Consider the following 26,945-nt stretch of genomic DNA (forward strand, 5'->3'; position numbering starts at 1 on the left):
TAAATAAATGATGATAAAAGCAGTAATGGTATCGGCAACACCAACAGCAATGCAACTGAGAATAACAATGATAAGAGCAGTAATAACGATAATAATAATACATTTTATTTGTATAGCGCTTTACAAGGTACTCAAAGCACTTTACATGGTAAAAACAAACAGAAGCAACAACAATATCTCTGGTGGGAGTGCATTATAATAACATACTGTGCACCTCTTAACCTGCGAAGGCCAACACAGGATTATTACAAACGCAGATGTTATACATGCGATGCCCAATGATCGGAACCTTCTGCTTGGAAAAAATAAATATATATATATATATATATATATATATATATATATATATATATATATATATATATATATATATATATATATGAAGCATTCCAACTAATAAGCCCGCAGGAGAACATTCAGTGTGGCTCCATCAGCCTGCTGCTGCAAGCCACACTGAATAATTGTTCCAGATCTTTGTATTGTCTATGTACGCTCCTTCATGTTATTACAGCAGTGAGACACTAGAGGGCAGCGATGCGACATTCTAACTGAACGTGATGCACAACACAAACACGACGAGGAAGAAGAAGAAGAAGAAGAAACAGGAAGATGAAGAGAGCAGCTGATGGTGGCACATCTTAGGTAGGCTGTTATTACACGTACATCATTAGAAACGGCTCCTTTGAGTCGCCGACACTCATTTAGAAACGCGAGACTTGTGACGCGAGACGTGCAGTTTATTATCCGACTGGATGTATCGGTGGTTGTTTTCGCTGAATAATAGCGAAGTCCTTTCAGTTGGGGAGCTATTAGCATATCCGTGACGGTAACGGTACCGTGAACGGAGAGTAAGTAAACACGGAGCCCCGTCCGCCCGTCGGTAGTTCGGCATTCATTCAATAACATCACAACAAGTTGCAGTTGTACACCTTTTATTTCCCACGTCACGACACCGTGTCAGGAGACGTACGTTTCAGAAATTGGTATTATACTTAACGTTGATTGTGAAATATTTTTCTAGATTATTTCCATGCCGAATTTTCCGGTACACCGTAATCATTCATATACTAGATTATGTTGTGACCAACTGGTGGTCATTTTCACTCGACGAGCCATTAACATTCATTTGTGACACGTTATGAAATGAGTTTGGACCGGTGGGCTTCCGTTGAGCTGATTGATGCACCGCGCGAGTCTTTTTCATCGGACGAATGTTAAATTGCTCAAATAAATTGTAAATGGTCACGTGTTACATTTTAAAGGAATTAACCAAAAGTGTCGAGCAACTCGTCTGCCTCGTTCAAGATCCCAACGGATTTCTGTGCAGCCATTCAAGTTCCAAGAAGAAGCGGCTGCATATATATGTCTGGTATATGTTCTGTTGTGCAGGTCCTTTTCATCTGGTCTCTCATCCAGCAGGTTCTATGCTCCAACTAAGGACCTCTGCAGAAGAGAACAGCTGCTGTGAAATTTCCCAGCTCAGACAAGCGGTGTTACAAAACAATGACAGACTCCTCGATGAGATGCTCTGCCAAGAAGTCTACAAGAAAGTCATCAACTGCCGAGGTGGCTGGGGCATCGCCGGCACGCCTCTGCACGCGGCCGTGTCCAAGGGCCACCTCAGCTGCCTGCAGGTTCTGCTAGGCCACGGCGCCCTGGTGGACTGCGTGGACGTCAAGGCTCAGACCCCTCTCTTCGCGGCCGTCCGGGGAAAATACCTGGAATGTGTCCTCGCGCTCCTCGGAGCCGGCGCCAACCCCAATGGCAACGCGTCCAACAACTGCTCCCCCGTCCTCACCGCGGCTCGGGAGGGTGACGTGGAGATACTGGGGGAGCTGCTGAGGCGCGGCGCGGAGGTCAACTCCCGCGCCAAGGTCCTGCTCTGGACGTCCCGCGCCAGGGTGTCCAGCGGGCCGCTGTACCTGGCCGCCGTGTACGGACACATGGAATGTTTCAGACTGCTGCTCCTCTACGGGGCCGACCCGGATTACAACTGCACGGATGCGAGGCTGCTGAGTTCTATCAAGCAGCCCAAGACGGTGCTGGAGATGTGCCTCAGGCACGGCTGCGGCGTGGAGTACATCCAGCTCTTGATCGACTTCGGCGCTAACGTCTACCTCCCCACGCTGATCATCGAGAAGTCCACCAAGCAGAACGAGGCCGTGGAGCTGCTTCTGCAGGAAAGAGGTGCGACACATTATTTCTGCCTCAAACGGGACGGCGGGGCATCGCATACCGGCCGGAACAGTGGCACATAATCTCCAGGCTCATTGAATGTTGTTACGACTTATAATTTGGTACTACTTGTAGTGGTCCAGTGGTAGACTTGTGATTTAAAAACTAAATCCCAACGTTGTTTGTCAGTGCAGCGCAGGTGTGATTACAGGCAAGAAACAAATCTGCATAAATAGAGAATAATGTCCGAATGTGTTTAAATGGCACTTAACTTACCCTTTATCCTTATCGGGGAAGTCGTTTGGAAATTACAACGGAAAACCGCACGGTAGTTTATCGGTTGCTGGATCTTGATGATCACATTAGAGCCGCAAGACACGTAATGGCGTAATGTTGTCTTCCCTGATCCAATAATGAAATAAGGAACTATTTTCCTTCCCTTTAAACCAAAGGGGTAATAACTTTTTTTTGTTGGGTGGTTGTTGTGTTTTGGCCACGTTTCCCTTCCAACTCCTTTCCTTCTGTCGTCCCTCCAGGAAATCCAAAGGCCTTGACTTCCCAGTGCCGACTCGCCGTCCGAAGATACCTCAAAACGATCGGCGGGGTCCACTGCATCGACCAGCTGGACATGCCAACAAGTCTCGTGAACTTCTTGCAGCACACGCCGGTCCCGGCCCACTGTTCTATAGCCCAGTGAGCCCGGGGATGTAAATTCATGGCTATTTAACTCTGTGATTGAACTCTTGTGAACAACCTTTTTGTTTTTAGATTTACGTCTGTTCGTGTGCTGTTCAGTTTCAGACGAAGAAATTAAATGTGCGGGGGGGGTAAAGTGGCGTGTGCCTCTGTTTTATTATTAGCACTTAGCCCCGTAGTTACCACGGAGACCTGTTTCCTGGAGCTGCAGTTCTCCGTCACATGTTCACCACGAGTTAGTTCTTTTAGAAGAGCCGTTTGTCCTGTGGAGACTAATGGATCAGGGTCAGCATGCATAACCCTCTCGGGGCCTCCTCAGTCATTTATATACTCATAACATATACATTCAACAACATTCATCTGATTCTAAATGCATCATTTTCAGGAAATGTTTCACCTTTTTTGGTTCAGCACTGGTTTTAGAAGTTTAATAAACAGCCCAGAGCTGCAAGCATCAATCAGAGAAGAAGCACAGCCGCTTGTTTGTTTGATTTGGCTCTGAATACCACACGCTGGAGGAAACTGAGAATCACTTGGTTGTTTAATTACGTAGATACTTCACATGTTACTCGGCGTTAACGTCAGCATTTAGTTAATTAGACGTGGACCACAACGTGCGATTCTTCAGACTGGCCTGTAGATGGCAGTAGACTATTCTAAGAAGAAGGCACTGCATTTGGTCGAAATGGAGACCTGCTGTCGAAGAGGATGGTGTAGTGTATGACACATGAACAAGTCAACAAATTACTGTCATCCTCGTAAAACTCCAAACACACCAAAAAAAATTAAATAATCATATTTAGAAAACTTAAGGAAGGAAAATCGAATCAACCTCGGTCCCATAAATGACCAAATCAACCAGACTTATGCCATCGTGACAAAATACAAAACTGGAAGTGAACTAAGAAATCATAATCATTTAACTCTCGTGACTCATGTCTGATCTGAAATTAAAAGAAGAACTCAACAACCCACATGCTCATCAACACATTTACAAGCTTATTCATTAAATAGTCACAAATTAATTTCTAAATTGGATGTCTGCCATTTGAGAAAAGAAAAGAAGTGACAGCTGCGGCATGAAAATAAAACACATTAAAGAGCTTTTCAAGTAATAGCTGCGTTCCTGACGTCACTGCTGAATTTCAAGCAGCGACAATTCAAACAAAATGGATAAATAGTGTTTCAGGACAAAACACTTCATTTGGTCCCCTTTTAAATAAAAAGTGATGCCAGCAGCACAGCGACGACATCACGGCCATCGAGTGTTCTGTTGACGCGGTGAGCTCAGCCCAGCCCAACGTCCAGTGACATCATCACCACGAAGCCCAGGATGGAGGTCCAGGATGCCAGCTTCCCGTTGCCACTGGTGACGCCAAGATGGGGCGAAAAATCAATCAATTAGTTTGAGACCGATGCTGAAAGACCCCGTCATATAGGGGTCACTCTTTAATCCAGCTGTACAAAAAAATGGTTTTCGACCCCCTCCTTTCTCCCCGTCTCACCTGAGTTGAGCCTCAGGTATGATGTCATCGACAACCACGTAAACCATCGCCCCGGCAGCAAACGCCAGCGCGTACGGCAAGAGAGGTTCTGCCAAGACGACGGCGACGGCGCCTAGCAACCCAGCGATTGGCTCTACCATGCCGCTCAGCTGGCCATACCTGATGGGAAACAAGAGCAGCCAGGTTATGGAAGGCATCTGTCTTTGCAAAGCGTTTGATTATTGTACTCTGACACAGTGTACAAACACACACACACGCACACAGGTTGTTCCCTACCAGAAGGCTCTCCATGTTGACATCCCTGAACCCCGGAGCGGCAGGCTCACTGCCAGGCCTTCTGGGAAATTCTGGATGCCAATACCGATTGCCAAATTTCTGAGGGGACAAAAAAAAGAAAAGCAGTCAGACCATATCTCTTTATGACAAATAACAACAACATACCTCTTGATTTGGTGATAGTTTCATTACTAAACAACAGAGATGTTGCTCTGGACCAGGCATATTTATGCGTGGGCCAGAACTCCACATGCACTGTTTTCTGCAGTACTATAATGTAGCCATTAGATGTCAGCAGCACACCAAACAAACAAACAAACTACAGCACAGATATGTACAGGTGTAAAACATGACCACATTCTTACCATTGCCTCAAACACACCAAAACATAACCTAATCTCAACCATATTAACTTTGTACCTACACTTAACTATCTCAAGACGGAAACACAATTATGAATCTTACGACCAGCAACTGTTCCAGGTGTGGAAAACCAATCCTAGCTACACTCATCATCCTGGTGGGGTCAAGCTGCTATGCTTCTTTTCCCCTGTATGTGTGTTTCTTTCCCTTGAAACCAATCTTACCTGGCGCTTTCAAAGGTAGCCGAAGAAGTCTTTCCAATGGCTCCGAATCCAACCCCCACAGCCAAACCCTCTGCAGACAGAAAACAAACAAAAACACAATCCTTTGACTTCTTGGAAGCACTCTATTATATAGGAAAACAACACACTGTAATGCTGCGTTCACACGAGTAAAGCGTTGCGAATATTCACCAAAAGTGTAAATATTTAAACCTTGGCATATGAGGCAACATTTTTTGCTTCGCACCATTTGCGTCATTTGCGCCGCCCGGCGAAAATGTGCGTCATTCGCGCCTGTGCATTGACTTTGCATGGGATCTACTTTTGGTGTGAACGCAGCATAAAGCGAATATTCACAATGCTTTTGGTGTGAACGCAGCATAAAGCGAATATTCACAACGCTTTTGGTGTGAACGCAGCATAAAGCGAATATTCACAACGCTTTTGGTGTGAACGCAGCATAAAGCGAATATTCACAACACTTTTGGTGTGAACGCAGCATAAAGCGAATATTCACAACACTTTTGGTGTGAACGCAGAATAAAGCGAATATTCACAACACTTTTGGTGTGAACGCAGCATAAAGCGAATATTCACAACGCTTTTGGTGTGAAAGCAGCATAAGAAAGCGGAAGGAAGAATGTTGGTGAAGTGTGAAAATAAGAAAATAACTGAACGAATGGATACGGGAGGAAAACCGGATATTAAGAGAAATTGCAGGATAAAAAAAATAAATAAACTACCATGGACCTGGAATGATGGACTTGTGTACTTGAAGGCTTCGGTCTGTTCCATCAGACAGAACACGTGGTCTCCTTCCAGCAACCGTCTGCTTGGATCTCTCAGAGGAATGAGCTGTTTTTTTAAATGTCTACTTCTGTGCTGTGGTCGGGGTCCTGACTCGGGTTTTGCCCTTGTGGACTGCAGAAACAAACATATTTGACGAACTACGGCTCCATACCTGAACTTTTACTGCACAGAGTGCGACAACCGAATATCTGCCGTATGAGGGACGTCTACCGTACGCCGACCACCTCCGTTCCCCCCATGCACGCTCTTGTACATGGACCGGCGCCCCGTCTCGCCTGACGTCCCATTTGCCTCATTTGAAATGCCCGTCATGGATGCTCAAAGTACATACCGAAAAGGGGCACATGAGTGTAATCTTGTGTTTGAGAAGTCCGTAATGTGTGCACATGCCGCCGGATGACCCCCGGGGGGCCTGTTTCCCTGCACTTCACGGCAGAAAGGCTGAGCGACGTCTGCTGTGTACGTCTACAGTAGGCTATTAAAATGCTAAAACATGCCAATTCCCCTCACATGAGAGCGAGCGTCAAGGCGTTGTGCCCACAAGATCGTTGAGTGGCTTAATCACCGGCCCCCTGGAATCACATGCGACCCACGCTGAGAGCGGCCCATTAAGGTAACGTCGTTATGAAGTGAGGGATTATTTTCCAGCGTTGTAATTCGGCCAATTAAAATGCAGATTTACATCAGAACATGGCACCTCCCCGAGCAGCCTTAAGACACCCTGTACTTTCTGTAGCAGCTGTGATATTAGTATTTAGTTATTTTATTTACAAGTAGTATTGTTTAATTATTCTGGTGGTTTGCTTATTTAGGTTAGATTCTTTGATGTATTAGAATATGCTTTTTCTTTTGATAGTTTTTAGTTGAATTCTTTGTTGTCTAGATATATTAGTCTTTTGGTTGTTCATTTGTTAGTTAATTGGGTAACACTGTGGGCACCTGTGGTTATATGTAGGAGTAGACAGGTACAGGACCAGCATGCACCTGGGTCCCCTATGGTTTTTAGAATCATTCCTGCAGCTCTGGACTGAGGTGGTCAGAGAGCCCCCCGTGGTCATTATGCAGCGGCATGAGCGCCGCAAGTCCAATTTCACACAACCATCAATGTTCCTTATATTTTGGCTTGAGAGCTGAGCTAGACTCATTTTAAAATAAATTGGCCTTTTATTAAAGGCCACATTGCTTGTCATTAGGAGTGTTTAATTGGGTTAGCCCAATAAAGCCGTGTGGGGGCTTTTACAACCGCATAGAACGTCTTGCGTAACTGCAGGCTTTTAGTTTTGCTTAAACTATTTCTCTTTTAATTTGGAGTCAGTATGCATATTGCATCGTAGGAGTTAACTATCTGTTCTCTATTATGCAAGAACAAGTGATCTCTTTCAGCACCTTCCTTCCATTAATGTGTATCCTTGCTGTATTATACCTTTCTGTATCCTTCCCTTCCTGCAATATTAATCGCCTACATCAAGCTCCGCCGCCTTTAAAACAACGAGCACAAGAGGCAAAGATAAAGATCGGGGTCAAGAGAACATTTGAGAACTAAGCAGAAGCGTAGAGGGCCAATACCAAAAGGCAAGAGTCCATCCAGATGGCCCTGCAGCCGCGGACTTTAAGAGCCATGGGGCCACTTCTTCATAATCTAACGCCAGCCATTACCTCCGATAACAATGCACACCGGATCTAATCCCCTATCCAACGGCGCCGTTGTAGGCGGACACACTGTAGAGCCATTATGGGCAAAAAAACACGACGTGTCCCCTTTTACAATATTCATCTCAATCCCCTGGACTGGAACTGTGTGTAATGCAACGGGGCCGCTAGAAACTCTATCTGCACTGAGAAGCCTTCAACGGGCTATGAATAAAACACCAGCCGAGTGTCAGCGGTTTCCATTTTGGCACAGCTGGCACAAGGCTCGGGGCGGACGAGGCGTTTTTAAAAAATATATTAACTGATTAAAAGACCAATGTTTTTTCTTTTTGGTCCAGACAGACAGTGAAAGGTCACCAAGGTCATGCAACAGTAAGAACAACAAATAAACTTTATTTCCCCCGACAACAGCTGCTCACCTGTGCTACCGCTCCACAGCTGGAAATGTGAGCTGGGGGTTCGGGAGTGTTTTTGCGAGTCCACTGAGCTGGAAGTTTTGTTCCGAAACAGAGCGTCGAGAAGCACTCAATGACCCCACCCCCCCCCCGCCCGTTAACTTTCCCTTGTGAGACTTGTGTTTCAGTGTTTTGCCTCGCATCTCACGGCAGTCACAGGGGAAGAGCTCCACATTATATATATATATCTCATATATCGGTTTTACCAACACTGGTTCGGCCCTGGAGTAAATCGTTTTGAATGGGTTGTCATTAGCTTTCCGTACGTTCACGGTCCCAACGTTGGCTCCTCCAGCGCCACCACGAGGTTAACTTTGTAATGAAACATCTCATTAGCGCCGGCTGGATTGGCGTGCAAGAAATCCACTGGCTCCTCCAGATTGAATTGCTTCGGCGATCTCCTGATCCTTCACTCGTGCTTCCATAAGGTTGACATTTGCGTTTGAATATTTTTTTTTTGCGTGGGCCCCCTCAGCAACTACAGCATTGGATGGACTGCCTTTCAAATCCGGTGCAGGCGCTCCTGTTCCCCTCAGGGGGAATTGTATTCACCCCGTTTAGTACCGTTTAGCAAATGCTAGTGTGCTACACATAACCTGCTGTGTTTGTGTGTGCGTTTGTGTGTGTGTGTCTGTGTGTTTCTCTGTGCGTCTGTGTGTGCGTGTGGATGTTTGTGTGTGTGTGTGTCTGTGCGTGTGTTTGTGTGTCTGTGTGTGTTTATGCCTACAGGGTGGCTGATCCTATCAAATTTCAGCTCAGTGTTGTATATTCAGCCCTTTTGTCACACTCTCGCCTCCTCACACACTCCTTTCTTCCACCGCCTGCCGTTACTGCGCCTCCTCTCTCTCTCTCATCTGTTTGGTGCTGATGTTTCTTTCAAGCATATCAAAGTTTCCTTTCATCTTTGTGCCGTTGCTTTTTCATCCTCCTGGTGTCTTTCTTTTTCTTCCGAAATGCACAATAGCCTAAATCATAAAAATAAATCTAACATCTAAAGAAGCCCCGATGCGTGGTAACTCCTCACTCGATCATACGATATCTACATGACCCCAAACATCCTACACTTCGGCTTCAATTCTGATGGAAAATCCATTTTCACTAACAATTTCAAATACTCAAATGTTTATCGCCCGTTCACTCTGTGCTTCGTGTGAGTCGGCCAACACAGGAACACGAGAAGAAAACACGCAACGTAGCGGTTTCAGCGCCTAACCTTCTGTGAAGATGAAAGTCTATTTTGAAGAGCATATATTGACACTAGAGGCGTACCTACATAGTTGCATCTACAACAGGCATATATTAGAGACAACATTTCCACAGCACTGAAGACAGTCAGCGGCAGATTAATGTGTGATATGACTGTAGCTACGCTGAGGGAGTGCGATGGAACTGCACATTATGCGGAATTCATCACGTGAGCTATAACAGTCTTTTTTTTAACCCGGCCTCCATCAGCAACCGGTCTTTATTTGTTCGTCGTGGAACATTAAATGTCGTTTCTTCCAGGTGTGTTCGTGGAATTGGTTCGTAATGGTTTACGGCTGCAGCTTCAAAGTATCAGCTGCTGATTACTTCCTCAATTAATCCATTTAAAATAACCTTTAAAACCGCCAGAGCTAGAACGTTACTGATATTTCCTGGATAATTCCTACAACTCCCTCACTTCTATTCATGTTTTGTTATCGTTGATACAATAATATAAAAGAAGAAGAAGGCTTATTAGAGTCTGCCTTCAACATGCACAGCGTCTTGCATTTCTGAATAATCTCTATCCCCCGTAATATGATGACACTAATGTTTCTCTCGTATTCGGCTCAGAGCAACTTCTGGCAGTCGCTGTCAGCGACCTCGCTCCATCCATCACACTAACGGGGATCAACCCTAATGGTGGGGAGAGAGGATGGCAATCAATCTCCTGCTCAGTCGGATGGACCATCACCAAACTGGTGAGGCGGTTATGTCGCCGCGGAGTTCAGAGCCTCTTTTTAAGACCGGTACGTTGCTACGCAACGGCTGTTTGTGTTGTTCAAGAGGAGGAAGAACGATGCATTAACACTGCCAGGCTCAGGGGCTTATAGTCACGCTGGGACAGCGAGCTGCCAAAAAGAAAGAAGGGCACTTAACACGTTCTGGGGGGAAAAAGCACTCACTTAATAGGAGATTATTATCATATTATCATATTTCGGCACCGACAATAAACTGCTTTCCGATCAGTATTAAAGCCTACACCACTAAGAGGAATAATGCAAGGTCCTCAGTTTCTAGCTGATGTTAAAGGACATCACTGCTGGGTGAGGAAGAGCTTCAAAGAAGCCAAACAGAAAATAAAAACAGAAAAAATGAAGTTTTGCAACCACGGATTCCAGTGCGAGGGCACCCTTTATGTTTATACATCTGCGGACCGCTAGAGGGCCGCCAAACCCGACGCACTGGCCCTTTAAATCAAACTGCCATCTGAGTTTTGTAGGATCATTTGGTCCGTCACAACACAATGTGTCACTGCATGTGCTCAAAGTGCGTCTGTGCACATGCGTGCATGCATGTGAATGTTTGATCATACCTTCATAAACATGGACGTCTGTCTGCGTGTGTTTGTATAGGTGCAACTTATGTGTATGCGGTGAGCAGTAAACTGTTCAATTCATTAATGAATTGGCCTTTGATTTTAAATTTCAAATGATACTGTACACAGTGCCACCATTTATTCTCCTACTAGACACAACATGTGTCCATAATTTGCTTTTCATCCACACTTCCTGTAGCAAATGATCCCCCCACACTGTGAACATGATGTGGCTGTTCCAGACAAACGGAAATCAGTCTCGTGTACATGTAAAAATCATTCAAACTAGTGAACTGCAATTTGTCTTTAATCCCGAGGGCTACACTTCGATGTGTGAAATCGATAATGGTCATAGCTCAAAGCTTTGCTCGTGACACATTGAATATGTTCATATTTAATCAGACCTTCAGGTGAAAGATGCAGTCATTTCCACGACAATATATATATAATTGTTGCATATTTACAGCCCTGGGCAAAATGGAACATGCTCTGAAAAAACACACATGTATCTATTTATGTCTGACTTTTAATCATTGTTGCTGTTTATTCGGTGAATAAAAAGAGAATGTCTAAGATGAATCACATTATCTTTACTACCAGACTCACAAGTTTAGTCTGGAGCTGTTGTTTCATAACCAGACTCTAAATAATGAACGCCGCTCTTCCCTGGGCGTGGCCTTTGATGCCTGATCGACACGTCGTTAGTCTAATTAGCTCATTAGACATGACAGAGTGCCGACTGACACTTGTGCAGCGTTCAATAATGCAATGCGTTATCCAAGGGAGACCGGCCCACTCACCGCGGAAGTTATCCAAACCACTTGTTCGGAGCGAGGAAGAGAAAAGGGGTATTGACGTTTAGTGAGCATTTCAGCCTGGCCAACGAGATTTAGTGCAGCATTCGGCTGGTCTTCTGCGGAGCCCAGCACCGGGTAGGTCTTTCCATGGAAATTGTTTGGCCTTCATGAGTTGTTGTTTGTATTGATTTAGCGTTTGCGATTCATGAGCTGGCCTCACTCCTCAGGTGTATCGAGCGGCGCCGCTCAAACGGCCTATTTGAGTTCAAAATATTACAAGGGCCGTTGTTAGTTTCGGCCTGCATGGTTACGGGATTCATCAGTTACTTTCGTAATGTGTTTACATGAGTGTCTTGAGTTTTTTTGCTGTCATCCCGGTGTCTGAACTTTGTTAAGAAAAGCCAGAACAAACCAGTGATTCCGTCATGCTCCCTTTTTTGGAAGCCAGACTTTTCTAAACCACTTGCTACCTCACAGATTATTCAATAGGGGTGTGTATAATCGCCTGGGTGGCAATATCGGGAAAACAAGTACCAAAATGATACATTTGGAATATGGATAACGTTTTGTTTCACCCACGATACACATTTCCTTTCTACAGCCTTGTTATCGGCACTGTGAGGATGTACTAAGGCACAGCCCTCAATCGTCACGAGGGTGTTTGATGTTCCGACGTTTGTGAAAATAGTGGTTATTTCCAAGTAAGAATGGCAGAAATGGTAACCGTTTCCACGGAGATGAGCAACGGAGATAAGCCACGCCCCCTCTCCGGCGAATCTAGCGCGAATGACGCAAACAAAAAGTTGCACCGCTTTACTCTAAAGTTCTAAAGTTCTGACAACTTTGCCTCAGCAGCTGCTTTAGAGAGCCGTGTGGCTCGCTCTCACCTGGGATGTTGTGGATGGTGATGGCGAGGATGAGGAGAACAATTCGTCGCCAGCTGCTTGCCGCCTGCCCAACCGCTTCGTGTTGTTTACGTCGCGTTTCCTGTTCATCTGAGCCGGCCGAATGGGGAACTCTCCTCCTCTGGTACACGTCTCCGTTATCCATTTTATCTGCGCGGCAAGAGGGGAGTGAAGTTGAAAAGAAAATGAGGCAGACATTGTTCAACATTCGTACACAGACCGCCGTATATGGATCCCACGTCATTTTGACATGCAATTAAACCCGCAATGGTTCCCTGTAACTCTTCCAAAGAGACAATGCTCCAAATCACGGCCACTTTGCAGAGCGATGGGAAATGCGGGCGAGGTTTCAGATTCTACTGGTTCCTTCTTGCGTCTTTTTTCTTGCACAACTGTGTGCAACACCATAAATATCTTTGCGGCGAGACGGGCAGCAGGTTTTTGGCTCGGCCTTTGAGTCTAGCCATGTTGGTGGCCACTGTGGCTCAAGGGGAAGGCTGAGAGCCAACATTCACAGCTGTCACACAGAGGTTAATCGCGCTGATCACTTTGCCCAACATCTTGCCGTAACACAATTACAACGTCCCGTGAAGCTTTGCACTCAGCAATCAGTCATCCACGAGATATTTGATCAAAGAGGGGCTTATATTACAAATAGGTTTGTTATAGATAGAATCTGATGCCTCTGCCTCAGGTCTGATTAAGATGTCTGTTATAAAGTCTATAAATGCAGCCTGAGGACAATTCTCATCTAAAATGAAAAAAAGAAAAAAAACGCCCTGTGTTTGTCTCTATATTAATCCAATTATCAGCATTGTGATCTCAGTTAACGTCATGAAAACAAAGTTAATGGACCAAGACAATCCAATTAGCACACTCCCCCCGCTGGAGGTTGTACAAACACTATTACATTTGCTTGACATAAAAAAGTGTTCATTAAATAAATAGATAAATGGGGGGTTTAGATAACCCAGTAATCTTGTATACTCCTCTCATGCCATTGGCAAATCAAACACCAACCTCATACACCAGAAAGCACGACCACTTTCAAGCATAATTTGTCTTTAGGAGGAAACTGCAATGCCAAACTGATTTGACAAATGTATTTTGCAATATGAAAGGTTACCAAGGTATCATTTTTTTCAACAGTACCCTTATAGTGACACTGACACCAATGTTGCTTCATCTTTTTATTCTACTAGATTGCATAAAATGCCACCACCTCTGCTCCCCATGCAAATGGTTTTGTTCATTGTGTTCAAATTAAAACTTTATTTATACCGCACTCAACCACACCACAGAGTAGTCATTTTCTTCTAGATCGAATGCAGGTAGTGTTTGACTGGATTAGTTCTGATACTACTTGGTACTGGTTGAGCACCGATACCCAGACCTCGTCTCCCCCCCATTCTTTTAATTTTTAAACATATGATACGAATAGTCATAATTTGGAGTCATGTTTCTGTCCACAGGATAAATGTAAGTCTAAACTTTGTTGCTAACTTTATCCCTTCCTATCATTCAATTTGAAAACATGTGCCTATAATATTCTTTGTTATGTTTTAGGCAGTGATCTTCCTAAAAATGCTATGAAGCCTACCCACAAAGGAACACCATCTCTGATTGGCCAGCAGTTCCCATTCCTGTGCCCTGCAGAAGGTGGCAGCTGTGTCCGTCAGACACAAGCAATTGACCTCTATTAATGCATTCCAAGTGTCTCGTTTTACCATGTAGGCGGCCGTAAATTGGAATTATCTGGCGTGAAAAGGTCAAATTATCCTGACTATTGCTCGGGGGGGTTCCTCAGCCAGTGGACGTTTTCAAAGGCGAAAAGCCCTAAATCCATATCTATCCAATTGAATTTCCCAAAGTATTTAACCATCACAAAGGGCTTGTGCTCCATACTGATATGTGTTGCGCACCAAAGTGAACATTTTTACTTAACAACTTGTTAGTTTTCTAAAATAGAAATAAACTTGGAATTCTAAATCTAATAACTCTAATCAGTCAAAGTCAACATTTGTGCCAACGTTCCTGAGGTACTGCGTTCGCAAGAATGGTCCAGACGTTCAGAGAGAAGGGCAAACTGAACACGTAGCACCTCTGGTCACGGCTGGTGCAGGAACACAAATGAAAAGGTAGACTGGAGATGCAATGAATCATGATAATGAGAAATCACAGGAGCCACATACATTAGTTGTGGTGAAGTGATTCTCGCAGGAATTTAAATATCAATATATCAGTGTTTGGAATTAGGGGTCAAGTCAATGTTACTACAGCCACTGAAGCCTGTTACAAGTGTCCTGAAGTGTATTTTTGGGGGGATTATTTTTTTAAACATTTGGAGGAGTAGTAAGTACTTTGTTTGACTCTTACTCTGCGGGTCTTTTTTATTGACCACTTTCTTGGGGTTTAGTTCCACTAGCCTGTATGCTAATTTGATGACAAGACTGGTGCTTTGAAAGGTTTTTCCTGGCAGTGTGTGCTAGTTTACAACTAGCCGGGAGAAGGTTTTTGGTTTGCATCTATGTATTTATTCTTATAAATTTGGAACCCATTCATTCCCAACTTTGTCAGGGACATCCAAATCAGGCAAATCTAGCTTAAAAGGGAAAGTTCAACCCAAACTCCCCCAAAAGGTTGCCGAGTGTGAGAAACATCAGCTGTACAGATTTCTGCCCTTCTCTCAAACATAATGGGTTTTTATAATTGTTGAAAACCTCAACACGGAGGAACAATTTTCTTTTTACCAAACTACACCTGCTAACCGCAGCACCGCACAGATGGAAGCGTGCACAGTTGAGAGGCTTGTGCTCGTGACGCCGTGGGATGTAAACAACGCTAATGGCCTCCTCCTCGGCTGCGCTATGTGTGTGTGCTCAGTGGTGCTGGGTGAGCTAGCAGAGAAAAGGGAACACCGGCACGATTGTCACTGAACCAGGCAGCGTCTACCGCTTCTGTTGACACATTAATGTGAGCTGCAATTTCAGGAAGTTAATTACCACAAGGAGGTTGGAATGAACTCCGCTTCACAGTTGGTAGCTGAGATTTACAGTGGATTTGATTGGCCCTTCTGGCTTGGCATGCTGACACACTTTAATGAATATGCACACACACACACACACACACACACACACACACACACACACACACACACACACACACACACACACACACACACACACACACACACACACACACACACACACACACACACACACACACACACACACACACACACACACACACACACACACACACACACACACACACACACACACACACACACACACACACACCTCATTAGTGTATATGTTTCAGTCTCCTCCAAACAGAGTAGCCTGATTGACAGTTTGGTGGAAACAATTCCTTGAGATGATTACCATTCTGTAGTGGAAGTATTCTACCGCTCTTGCTGACCTTGCGAAGTGCACATAGACACACATACGTTCTCTTTGACTATCGGAACAGAATATTTTTTAACTTGCTCTTTTTTTTTTACATTTTGGAGAAAGCATTTTTATAATCAAACATCTAGCTTCGTCTTCATCCACTTCTCTTTTCCCGTCCACCCACTCTCTCATCTCTACCTAACAGCCCGGCAATCACACTCAGACCTGCATCCTCCCCGCTTCTCCATTCACGCTGTGCTGATTGTGAATTCTACCTCCGGAACCCCCAAAGTAAAACTCTTTCACGCCTCTCCTTGGCACTGGCCTGCTGACCCCAAATCCATCATTTCTTTCACACCCACTGCTCCTCAATAATCCTCCCTCCTAGTCTTCCTCCTCCTCATGTTATTCTGTGTCATGCTTAACCTGCGAGAATCTTTTGATTCAACAGTTTTATCTCGTAATGAAAAGGTATCTCAGCTTCTCAATTAGAGTCAAATAAATAAGCTACACTTACTCATTTGTTGTATATACTTTATGATTATATAATCATTGCAACTATATCATGTAAAACACATGCTGTGACAAGAACATAAATGTACTTTCCGACTACAATTTATCCATATTTTACTTTGTTATATAGCCTAATGAGTGATACTTATTGTCATTATTGTTCACAATTTCATGATTAACCAATAAATTGGCCTAATAAATTGTGTTCTAAAGCATTTATTAGTTTATATTGGCCTACTGTTAATTAAAGCTATGGTTGGTATTATTGAGATTTTTTCAAATTATCCAAACCCCAAAAATCCAGCTCAACACTTTTCCAATCAAAGTAGCGAGCAGCAGGGTCTCTGAAAGTCGCTAAATATAGCGAGACCGTCTTCAAGTAGGCAACGTGGACAGGCCGGCTCCCAAAGCCACTCTCAACATTAGGATTATGAACGTAAACAACGTAAAACGATATAGTCGTTTTAGGTCAAGACAACTCGGAAGTCAAAAAGGACCAACCTCCTACAAGAAAAGGTAGAATGGTTGGTGTTCCTACTTGTATCCATCTATCTTCACTAAGACGTAGTTGTCTGTGGAAGCACACATTGTAAATGGTGAACAATCAACTAAAAGGCACCAAAACACATATTTGCCTGACTTGGTCGAACGTGTTTTGCGTGTATATTGACTTCATAATTAGGTAGCTGGTTACGGTAAACAACCTCAGAAAGTTGTTCTTGCACAAAACTAATTTGGTAAAATATAAAAAATGCCAGAAAAATCTGAAGGCTGCGTTTCTGAGAGTTCAACTGTGTTTTCATTTGCTAGTTTTTCGTTTCGCCTTTCGTGTACCTGGAATATTTGGCGGTCGGAATTTAGAAATTTCCCCAAATACAGTCCTGATCTCTGAGTTATCTAGAACGCAGCATTAGTACTCACAGCGGTCAAGCTAGCAGCTTGTGGAAGTCTCCAGTAATGCTCAATGCGTGCAGAGTGTGCGCAGGTAGCCAGCCACAAGTACCGGATTATTATTACTATTTTGTTTTCGTCAGAGCATCCTTTTTATTATTTGCTTTCGGAATGTCAACAAATATATCAAATCTGTGGGGGTTTTTTTTAAGAAGAAGAAAACCAACACTAGTTTTAATATTGTAAAAACTCCTGACAGATATAATTATATATAATAGTGAACACCTAACCTGTTAACATCCCGTCCACATACATTTCTTTACTTTTGGTCTGCTATTGTGTTTTTGGGCTGGGCCTCTTAATCCCAATAAAGGGAAATATAAATGTTGCAACATACATTGATATTTTAGACAATAGCATACATTGTGGACGTGTATAATGCACAGCAGATTGATTCTGAAATCAAGCAGTCATTTGGACAGTTATATGCATTTTAGTACGTTTGGCTGTATTAGACAAATAAAATGATGGTTACCGGGTGTCGATCTGCCACCATGCATAGCATCACATGCGTGTATGTGCTCTCCCACACTAACAAACATGCCAAGTTAACACTCATCTCTAACACATCTCATTTCACTGACTCAATGTGCCTGACAACAGACAGTGGTGAATCCACTTACACCGTTCACATAGCAATCTCACGCTTTCTAGCTCTTTCGCTCAACATAAAGTAGATCCATTTAAATCAATAATTTTCACATTGAGTATCAACCAAAAGGATGTGTTTTGTGACAGACAGCTCTTGGGCCAGACATTTACCCCAAGCGTCGGTGGAGATGAGACCAAACCTTGGCAACATTGACAAAACCCACTTGGCCTCATTCAGTTGCGCGTTCACTTTCAGCCAGTGACCCCAATCACCCGTTGCCGGCGACCTGGGAGCTGCCAGGTTTAATCAGGGTGTTCTAGTGCTGGCCACCGAGCAGCTCTAGGGCTGAAGAGTCGTGGTTAAGGTCATTCCTCTTTTGGGTCCTCTGCCTCTCGTTGTTCAGACCAGTGGAGCGTTCACATTTTACTTGCAACGACACAAAATGAGAACCTGAACACAAACACTGCCCAGACTAGCTTAGACAACATAGGGACAATAAATCCCTCTGGGACTGTTTTTTAACAACAACCCAGTTATTGTGGTTAGTCTGCCAGTTGAAGCCACTGATTGCTGACACTGTCAACAGTAGAGAAGCTAATGATCCTCTATGGCCAGTCAAAAATGACCACATACAGAGAGGGTCGGATGGATTGGAACACACAGGTTAATGAACTTCAGAGAAGAGGGATAGCAAGGCGACTTTGGGGGAGGAAAAGGCGAGGTAGAAAGACGGAGTTATGCGGCGGGTTACAATCAGGAGAAGCTAAGGGCAATTAAAGGGAGAGTGTGAGAGGTAGGAGATCAGGGAGTAAGGATACTGAAGGAGGAGGAAGGGATCAGCGCTGTGACTACTCGAGTGACCCCAGACTGATCTCCAGAGTCGTGTGCAGAAAGAAACCAGGGAAGGAAACTCGTTGACTGCATTGACAAACTGCCCAATGACAGAAACCAGTGCCAGCTAATTATTTCAGCCTGGTATGAATATCTACTAATTATTGTTAACACAAAGCACTCCTTTATCTATCAACCGAAGGGTAGAGCAACTGGACAAAGCTTGGGTCACGCTGTTTCTGAAGGGCCGTTCACTTTGGGGTCATTTATGGTCCCCGACTGAAGTTGTTTTTTTTTTCTTGCCTTTAGTGTTCCATTTTCTCTATCTTGGTGTCCAAAGTAAAAACGCAGATGTAATGGTGGCTTGCGGATATCTCCTGTTCCCAACTACTGTCTTAAATCCCAAATATCTCATTAGAGTATGGTGTTGCTAATGCCCAACATTGAATTCAATAATAATCACGTAGCCTTTCAAGCAAATACATGGAATTTGAAAATGCAGCATCTCAATCTAAATTTGCAATTAATTGAATGATCTCATTTTGTAAAAGGCACAGCTCAATATGGGCATGACCAAGTCAGATTTATGCAATACAACTCAATACCTGTCGGCACTAATCTCATTCAATACCAAATGGAACAAAAGAACCTCCTGAGTTAAATCCTCCAAAGCGAGGACATTCTGCTAGCCTGCTCTTCCACATGAGGCTAATTAGATGACGTTCATGATCACCTGTGACAATGATAATGGCAGCATTACATTCATGTGTGCCAGCTCCAGAGCCTGGTATAGTGTATGCAGGCCCATTTACATGGATTACTGGCACAGCGAGATGGAACATAATTAAGGTTGTTGTGTTTATGGATGGTTTGTGAGATTCCTTTTGGTTGGTAGGATTAGAATCAGCGCTAGCTTCTTTTTGTTGTTTTTTTTGGTAGAATTAGAGCTACAGGTTTGTGTTTAGATTCAGGCTACAATTAATTTTAGGGTTACGGTTTAATTCGCCTGATTGGTGGGATAAAGGTTAGTTTTATTCAGTTGGTTGTTTATTGAGATAAGTATTTCAGTTTGACTAGGTTGCTTGTTTGATGGGATTAAGTTAACAGTTTTATTTTGTCAACTGTTTGGCAGGATTTGGGAAACAGTTCTATTTAGTGGGTTGTTGGCGGAATGAAGGATAGAGTTGTGTTTGTATGCATGGATAGAATAGGAAAGATAATAAACAGATAAACAGATAGAGAGATAGATAAATAACTACACAGATACATATATTATATTATATATATATATATATATATACATATACATATATATACATATATATATATATATATATATATATATGACATATGTATGGAGTGCAGCATTAGAACCATAACAGCATAAAAAAAGGAGACAGAAATAACATAATAATGAGAAATTGTAGAGAGGAAAAATCAAAGACAGGGAGAGCATAAGAGAAAATGTCCAATCCAAAAGGACAGATGATCACCGACGGTGACAGCGAAGTGAGAGTGAAGATCAGATGTGAACACAGCTGACAGGACACCCTGTACTCCTACTGTGATGATGGATGAGGGATACAGATTTTCACAAATATAAATGCTGTAAAAAGCCTCAGAAGGAAGGGAGCAGACGAACGTGACTATTCTGAGAGACAAGGTGTCGTTAATAGACCCAGGATATGCACATCTTGAAACATTTCCTTTTGAGGGCAATGTTCACTTTTGTGACTTGTCTGTTCAAATTTTGTAAGATTGATCACTGAACAATGTGAGGGCTGTTTGGCGACGTCATGAATACACATCTGGTATACACATTTCTCGATTCCATTTGATTTACACTCTCTGAGGATATCATTCCGGCTGATTAATTAATCTGCTTAGAAATCATGGAGAAAAAAAAGAATCATCTTCTGTATCAAAAGTCATTGATAATAATGTCTGTACATTAATGGGTACATTGTGAAGAGGAATCACAAATCGCTATTTCGGTATATTTCTAATGGTGCCAATTTGAGTGCACTGTTTAGCTGTAAAATGAGGAAATTAGCTAAACAGTGAGCTACAGCCTTGAATGTGAGTGAAAGACATCACTCATTGTATTCATTACCTGCTGGCCTGTCATTGGCCTGTCATTAAAGAAAGTCAAAGAGCAAACTTCCAGAAGGTAAACAACGGTAGAATGACGCCATAAAAACAATGCAAAAATATTTGGAGATTCCTCTCTGGAGGCAGCCGAAACAGCATGACATTTGTATGAACCGCTCTGGAGCACGAGGGAGGACAGAGATCAAGACTTCTGTTTTCCTTAATGACAACACCTGTCGTTTTACGCTCTCTATCTTGTTTTGAGACGCACACGGCAGCGAGCCATAGTGAGGCAACACTTTAGGGGGCAAACAAGAACTCCAAGAGAGGGTGACAGATACATAGGTCCTGAGATATTATGTTTCTGGATAAGACGATTGTTCTCTTCCCTTTGAGCTCGGTTTTGGTCTCTGTTTTACTGTCCTTAGCTGCGACACATCGCTTTTCCTTCACCAGCGCCTTGCAAACAGGGCAGATAGCCCAAAGTGGGGTTTATCAGTCTGTCTTTACTGAAAACTGCTGCATGCTGATGAGTGGAGAGACCACTTTAAAATACAAATAGGAAGCTTATAGAGGCTAAAAAGCTCCATACATTACAGACTCTGTGGGCCTGTCACTACATGCAACCCCTACCATGTAGGATAAGTTATTGTAATAAAACAGAATCAAAAATAGTCTATCCAAATGCCTTGAATTTGGTGAAAGACTGCTACTATTTGAATATCCAAAACAAATCAGTTGCTGTACTTCTTCTAGCAATGTGATGATGCCAGTAACACCCACTGATTTCCATCCGAAGAGGAACAGAGAGGAAGCGTGGCAGGCCAGCAGCATGTGAGAGACAGACAGTGACAGTATGTGAACGGGAACGATAAGAGACGGCCAGCGAGAGCAAGAGAGCATGATGGGGGAGAGAGAGAGAAACAGAAGAAGAACCAGTCAACAGCAACACTTCCATGGCTCCGTTGGCCATTGTTGCCAGGCAACTGTCTGACTCTGATAAACGCACGCACGCACGCACGAATCAAGCAGGGGGAGATAGACAGGCGGGGACAAGGTGTTACAATAGATTTATAAAGAGAACTGGATACAGAGTTAAAGGGCGGAGCCACGTTTATTCCTATGAAAGCTGCACAGTGGCACATGAAGCAAAAGAAGTTTGACTTCCCAGCATACATCTAGCAGAATCGTTCACATCAAATGCCCCCGCCTCCCCCGCCTCATTAACATGAACAGAGGAAAGAAAACACCTTGGCATTTAGAGCATTTTACAACTGTGAGCCCTCGTGGTTTAAGGTATATTCAAGTGTTCGTACTGGGAAGTTTATTTCCAAAAATGATCCTCTGTTTTACAGACGTCTCTTCCCCAATATACCTCGATGGGAAATTCCACGATTTGGCCCCAGTTCCTGCAGCAGAGACCATTGATCCAGCAAGGCTTCAAAAGGACACACACTCTTAATATCATGTCTGCCATCATTATCAATTCATTTTGTATGTATGAATTCTTATTTCTTTTACAATAACACACATTACTCAATTGTTTTGTGACACTGAGATGACAGTGCACAATTTTGATTCTTGAGTTTTGAGAAACTATGTGCATTATAAGCCTAATAAGAGACAAACTGGAGCCATATTATGACACATGGAGTGTACTCATATTGTTTTAGGTAAAGTGGAAGTCTGAGCAGGTTTTCTTGCAGCTTTTTATTAGATAGACGGTAATGTCGATCAGTTTTTTCATCACTTTGGCCACTGAATGGATTGCCATTCAAATTGGTACGGAAAGTGATGGTCAGGAATTGGAATAAGTGTGTGATTCCTGACTCATAATTCCACCAGAAGGTAAAACTGTTCATTTGTCGCCTTTACATTGTGTTTAGTTGGTCAGTTGGCTTTCCTTTTTTGTTGTTTTGGCTATGTATGTTGTCCCTCTCATTACCTGTTAAGCCTGAACAAATCCCATCAGAACTACATCCGTCAAAATGTTGTACAATAAAAATAATAATAATTCAAACTACTAACCTTGTATCAACCCATTTATAATGTAAATCTATCCGTCTACTTATCCCTCTCCACAGCAGAGTACGTAGTGATCAGATATTCATGGCCATGTGTGGCTTACATTTTGAACATTTTAATCTATTTGAATGGACTTTCTGATTTGTCATGCCTTTGTTTTTACTAAAGAGTCTTGGCATGTACCCTAATCCAACCTTATTGCTCATCTTGAAGTAATGTGTGTACATAAACTAAAAACAGCAGAGAAGTACTGATCGAGCACAACAGAATGCCTGACGTCATCCGGGTTTGTGGCCCACGGATCCTGGACGTGATAGTAAAAACAGTCACCAGATTTGGTCTTGGATTTTATTATATCTTTACAGGAGAATTATTTTCCTTTGGTGGATCTGAAATGTCCATCTGCTGCATCGTACTGGCAGCCATCAACTCTGTTTTCCCCCTTAACTCCTACTCTAACTGTGTTTTCATCCAGTTAAAAAAAACAAACACAGACAAGAAAGGAAAAGACTGGCAGTCAGAATTACTATGTGGCAACGTGTTGTCTTTTTGATGTCTCTTTCATGCTCTTTGAAGACTAAGAGCATTTTAGTTTAATTGCCAGTTAAAAAAATTTAAAAAAAGGTTGGACATGAAGCACTACACTCATCAGGGACAAACAGACAGTTTGACTTGTCATTGTAGATGCACCACAGGTGTTCATAATACCATTAATAATGAATCCCTTAATTTCAAGTGACAGTGTGAAACTGACACAGTTAAATGCAATTCAGCCATCATTCCTGTAATTATTTACATTTGTACTATTCCTACTGGGGCTTGTCAAGATATGACCTAGTTGTTAATCAACATAATCAATCCTTATAATGTACGTCATCTGGAGCCAGGACAGGTGACGTAGTATAAGGACACCTGCGTAGCAAGAAAGTGGGGGTTGGGTGAGTGGGCCTAAAAATACAGGACTCTCACCGCAGTTTGTGTCCTGTGTGAAAGACGTCAACGTTGACTTATTAACTTCCATACATAAGTGATTCCACTTTCCACCCAAACCGCAATCTTTTCAGAAACCTGACCAAGTAGTTTTGTCACCTTCAAAGGTTATACGCACTGGTCAGTTATTAAGCTCCTCTTTTATGGAACCAGCTTCCACTTTGAGTCCGGGAGGCAGACACAGTCACCTCATTTAAGAATAGACTTAAGACTTTCCTCTTTAATAATGTTTATAGTTAGGGCTGAATCGGGTTTGCCCTGGTCGAGCCCCTTGATATGCTGCTATAGGCTGATAGGCTGCTTGGGGATGTTTTAGGATACACTGAGCACCTATCTCCTCTTCTCTCTCTACTTAAGGATGAATTTACATCTCTCCATTGCACCTTATTAACTCTGCTTCCTCCCCAGAGTCGTTGTGACTTCACGTCTCATAGGGTCCATTGGACCTGGAGGTGTCTGATGCCTGGTGAGCCGGCCTCCCATTGGCCCTGCTGATGCGTCCCGCCCCCCCTCCTCTCTACCTCCTTCTGTTTCATGGATTGGAGTTCCATTCATACATTGTCATATTCATGTAATGTGTTTATGTAACTTTGTAATGCTGTTCATCTGTACACATGACATCTATTGCATCTGTCCATCCGGGGAGGGGGATCCTCCTCTGTTGCTCTCCTGAAGGTTTCTTCCCTTTTTTCCCTGTGAAAGGTTATTTTTGTGGAGTTTAGGGACAGGGATGTCGTATGTTTACAGATTGTAAAGCCCTCTGAGGCAAATTTGTAATTTGTGATATTGGGCTATATAAAATAAACTGAATTGAATTGGTCGTTTGTGTTGCTGGACATTCGTAGGAACACTTTTCATTAGATATCATAGATCTGTTGCACGAGGATATTTTGCCCCGCAACGAATGACAATATTCTCTAATCCTTAAACATGGACAGTAGGAAAGCAATTTTCCATCTTGGCCGCAGTCACTCACCTTCCTTCTAACCCAAAGCCAGTCACTCAGAACTGGCTGCAGCTTTAGGCTTCACTCTCTGAGACCAAGTTAACGAGGACAAAACTCATTTGCCAACAAAGTCCCGAAAGACAACTTCTAGTTGGCGGCCCTTTGGTTTAGAGCCACGCTCCTCTCACGGCAACTCTCTGTATCTAATCTTTTCCCTCTCACAAGGACATTTAAGAATCTCACCGTCTACAGTGGGGAGACAGATTAAGCCTTAAACTGTCCTATATCAACACAATCTCTGTCCTTAGGAATACATATCTATGCTGCTCCTTGCCAAGAAATAGGAATAAGCTGCTTCATAAAATTCACAAAAACCACAACACGGATCTAGATAATTTATGCTGACCCGGACGGGGGACATCGTAGAGCGGTGGAAAGAGCACTTTGAGGAACACCTAAACCCGGCCACCGTGTCCCTTGCAGAGAGGGCAGCGCCTGAAGACTTGTGGGTGCACCCATATCCCTGGCGGAGGCCGCTAAGGTAGTCAAAAAGCTCCTTGGTGGCAAGGTGCTGGGGGTGGATAAGATCCGCCCTGAGATGCTGAAGGCGCTGGGCATTGTTGGACTGTCTTGGCTGACACACCTTTCCAATGTTGCATGGGTGTCAGGAACAGTGCCTATTGACTGGCAGACCGGGGTGGTGGTTCCCATCTTCAGAAAGTGGGACCGGAGAGTGTGCTCGAACTATCGTAGCATCACACTACTCAGCCTCCCGGGGAAAGTTTATGCCAGAGTGCTGGAAAGGAGGCTGCGACCATTTGTCTAACCTCAGATTCAAGAGGAGCAGTGCGAATTTCGTCCCAGTTGTGGAACAGTGGCCCAGCTCTTTACCCTCGCAAGACTACTGGAGGGGTCCTGGGAGTTTGCCCAACCAGTCTATATTTGCTTTGTGGACTTGGAGAAGGCTTTTGACCGGGTCTCCCTGTTTTTTTTGTGGGGTATGCTGCGGGAGTATGGGGTGCCGGACCTGTTGCAATGAGCCATCCAGTCTCTGGACGCCTGCAGTATTCTCAGTAATAAGTCAGACACGTTCCCGGTGGGTGTTGGCCTTCGCCAGGGCCCTTTATCACCGGTCCTGTTTGTGACTTTTATGCAAAGGATATCTAGGTGCAGCAGGGGGGCGGAGAATGTGTACATGTTATACAGTATATACCTATTACTCTTTGTACCTTATACCCTTATTTAAATACACATTTCAATTTCATCCATCGAAGCCTGGCTCATGGAAAAGGTATTTATGATATCATCTTTCTGTTTTCGTTGATTGCTTTCCATCAGCGAGGCTGTCCAAACAATTGTGTTTGATGAGAAATGCCGATGCTAATTATAATCTGAAATTGACGAAACTCTCACCGTTGGGGAAGGCCATTTGATTTGTCGAGCTATATGTGGAAACAAGTGAAAGAGTAGAGATCAATTAGCCTCTCGAAATACATTCTATGTTGGAAAACCTGCTGATTCAGTGGCTGCCAAGAAACCTGCTGAGCTGGGGAACTGTAAAGACATGGGGAGATTTCAGATTTCCACGACTAATTACCTCTCCCTTCAAACTTCTCAAGTTTGAGTTAAAGTACACAAACAAGAGCAAATCTCTGTGGCACCCCAAGTGAGAGAGGACTAAAATAAATAAATAAATACAATAATAAAACAGAAGAGTGACAGAACAAGCGACATAAATAATAGAGAAAGACAGATGCGCATTTGGCGGAGCACAAAGCCCAGTCAGAGAGAGTTCTAGCCCCCCCGTCATCTGAGGTAGAAGAGAAGAGATAATGTCCCTCATCAAAAAGCAATGAGCTGGAGTAGAAACACACCGAGAGGAAATTCAACAGCAGCACAGAGGTTAGAGGGAGTTTATGGCAAAGAGAGTTGTTTGTTTGAATCTCAGATCACCTGAAAAATTCCGAGTTCTTTTTCAACAACACTCGAGAGGAGAATGGTAACTCGCGGAAGCCTATACAGACAACATGTGGGAGCATTTTGTTTTTACCTTCAAAAGCACAATTATGTTGCTTAATTAAACAACCAGAAATATACCTCTACAAGGTCGAAGTTAAACGTTATTGTAACTTTTAGAAGGTAGAAACCGCTCTCTCTTAGTTTGAATGGAAAACACAATTTTATAATGGAAGAATATG

The 26,945-nt window shown here is 43.4% G+C and overlaps 2 protein-coding genes across 4 annotated transcripts in view; one reads left to right on the top strand and one right to left on the bottom strand.

Annotated features, from left to right (window-relative positions):
• Positions 1–566: 566 nt before the first annotated feature.
• On the top strand, positions 567–3,010 carry LOC117748904 (ankyrin repeat and SOCS box protein 12-like). 2 transcript variants are annotated; one of them, XM_034559036.1, is made up of 3 exons: positions 567–642; positions 1,420–2,187; positions 2,712–3,010. In XM_034559036.1, the coding sequence occupies exons 2-3, from the start codon at positions 1,425–1,427 to the stop codon at positions 2,870–2,872; spliced, it is 924 nt and encodes a 307-aa protein (XP_034414927.1). In that variant the 5' UTR covers positions 567–642; positions 1,420–1,424; the 3' UTR covers positions 2,873–3,010. The 2 variants fall into 2 exon arrangements, with proteins under 2 accessions (XP_034414927.1, XP_034414926.1); XM_034559035.1 differs by having other exon boundaries at positions 599–642; positions 1,417–2,187.
• A 275-nt stretch (positions 3,011–3,285) lies between these two features.
• Positions 3,286–26,945, bottom strand: part of LOC117748903 (zinc transporter ZIP11-like) — a 75,468-nt gene continuing 51,808 nt past the window's right edge. For both annotated transcript variants that reach the window (XM_034559033.1, XM_034559034.1), the window contains exons 6-10: positions 12,399–12,566; positions 5,240–5,309; positions 4,653–4,751; positions 4,377–4,535; positions 3,286–4,237 (exon numbers count right to left, since the gene is read on the bottom strand). In XM_034559033.1, the coding sequence (XP_034414924.1) occupies positions 4,159–4,237; positions 4,377–4,535; positions 4,653–4,751; positions 5,240–5,309; positions 12,399–12,566 (575 nt within the window). In that variant the 3' untranslated portion in view covers positions 3,286–4,158. The remainder of the gene's footprint in view (positions 4,238–4,376; positions 4,536–4,652; positions 4,752–5,239; positions 5,310–12,398; positions 12,567–26,945) is intronic.

Source organism: Cyclopterus lumpus, chromosome 19 (assembly GCF_009769545.1).
Source record: "Cyclopterus lumpus isolate fCycLum1 chromosome 19, fCycLum1.pri, whole genome shotgun sequence".
In the NCBI taxonomy this organism is placed as follows: domain Eukaryota; kingdom Metazoa; phylum Chordata; class Actinopteri; order Perciformes; family Cyclopteridae; genus Cyclopterus; species Cyclopterus lumpus.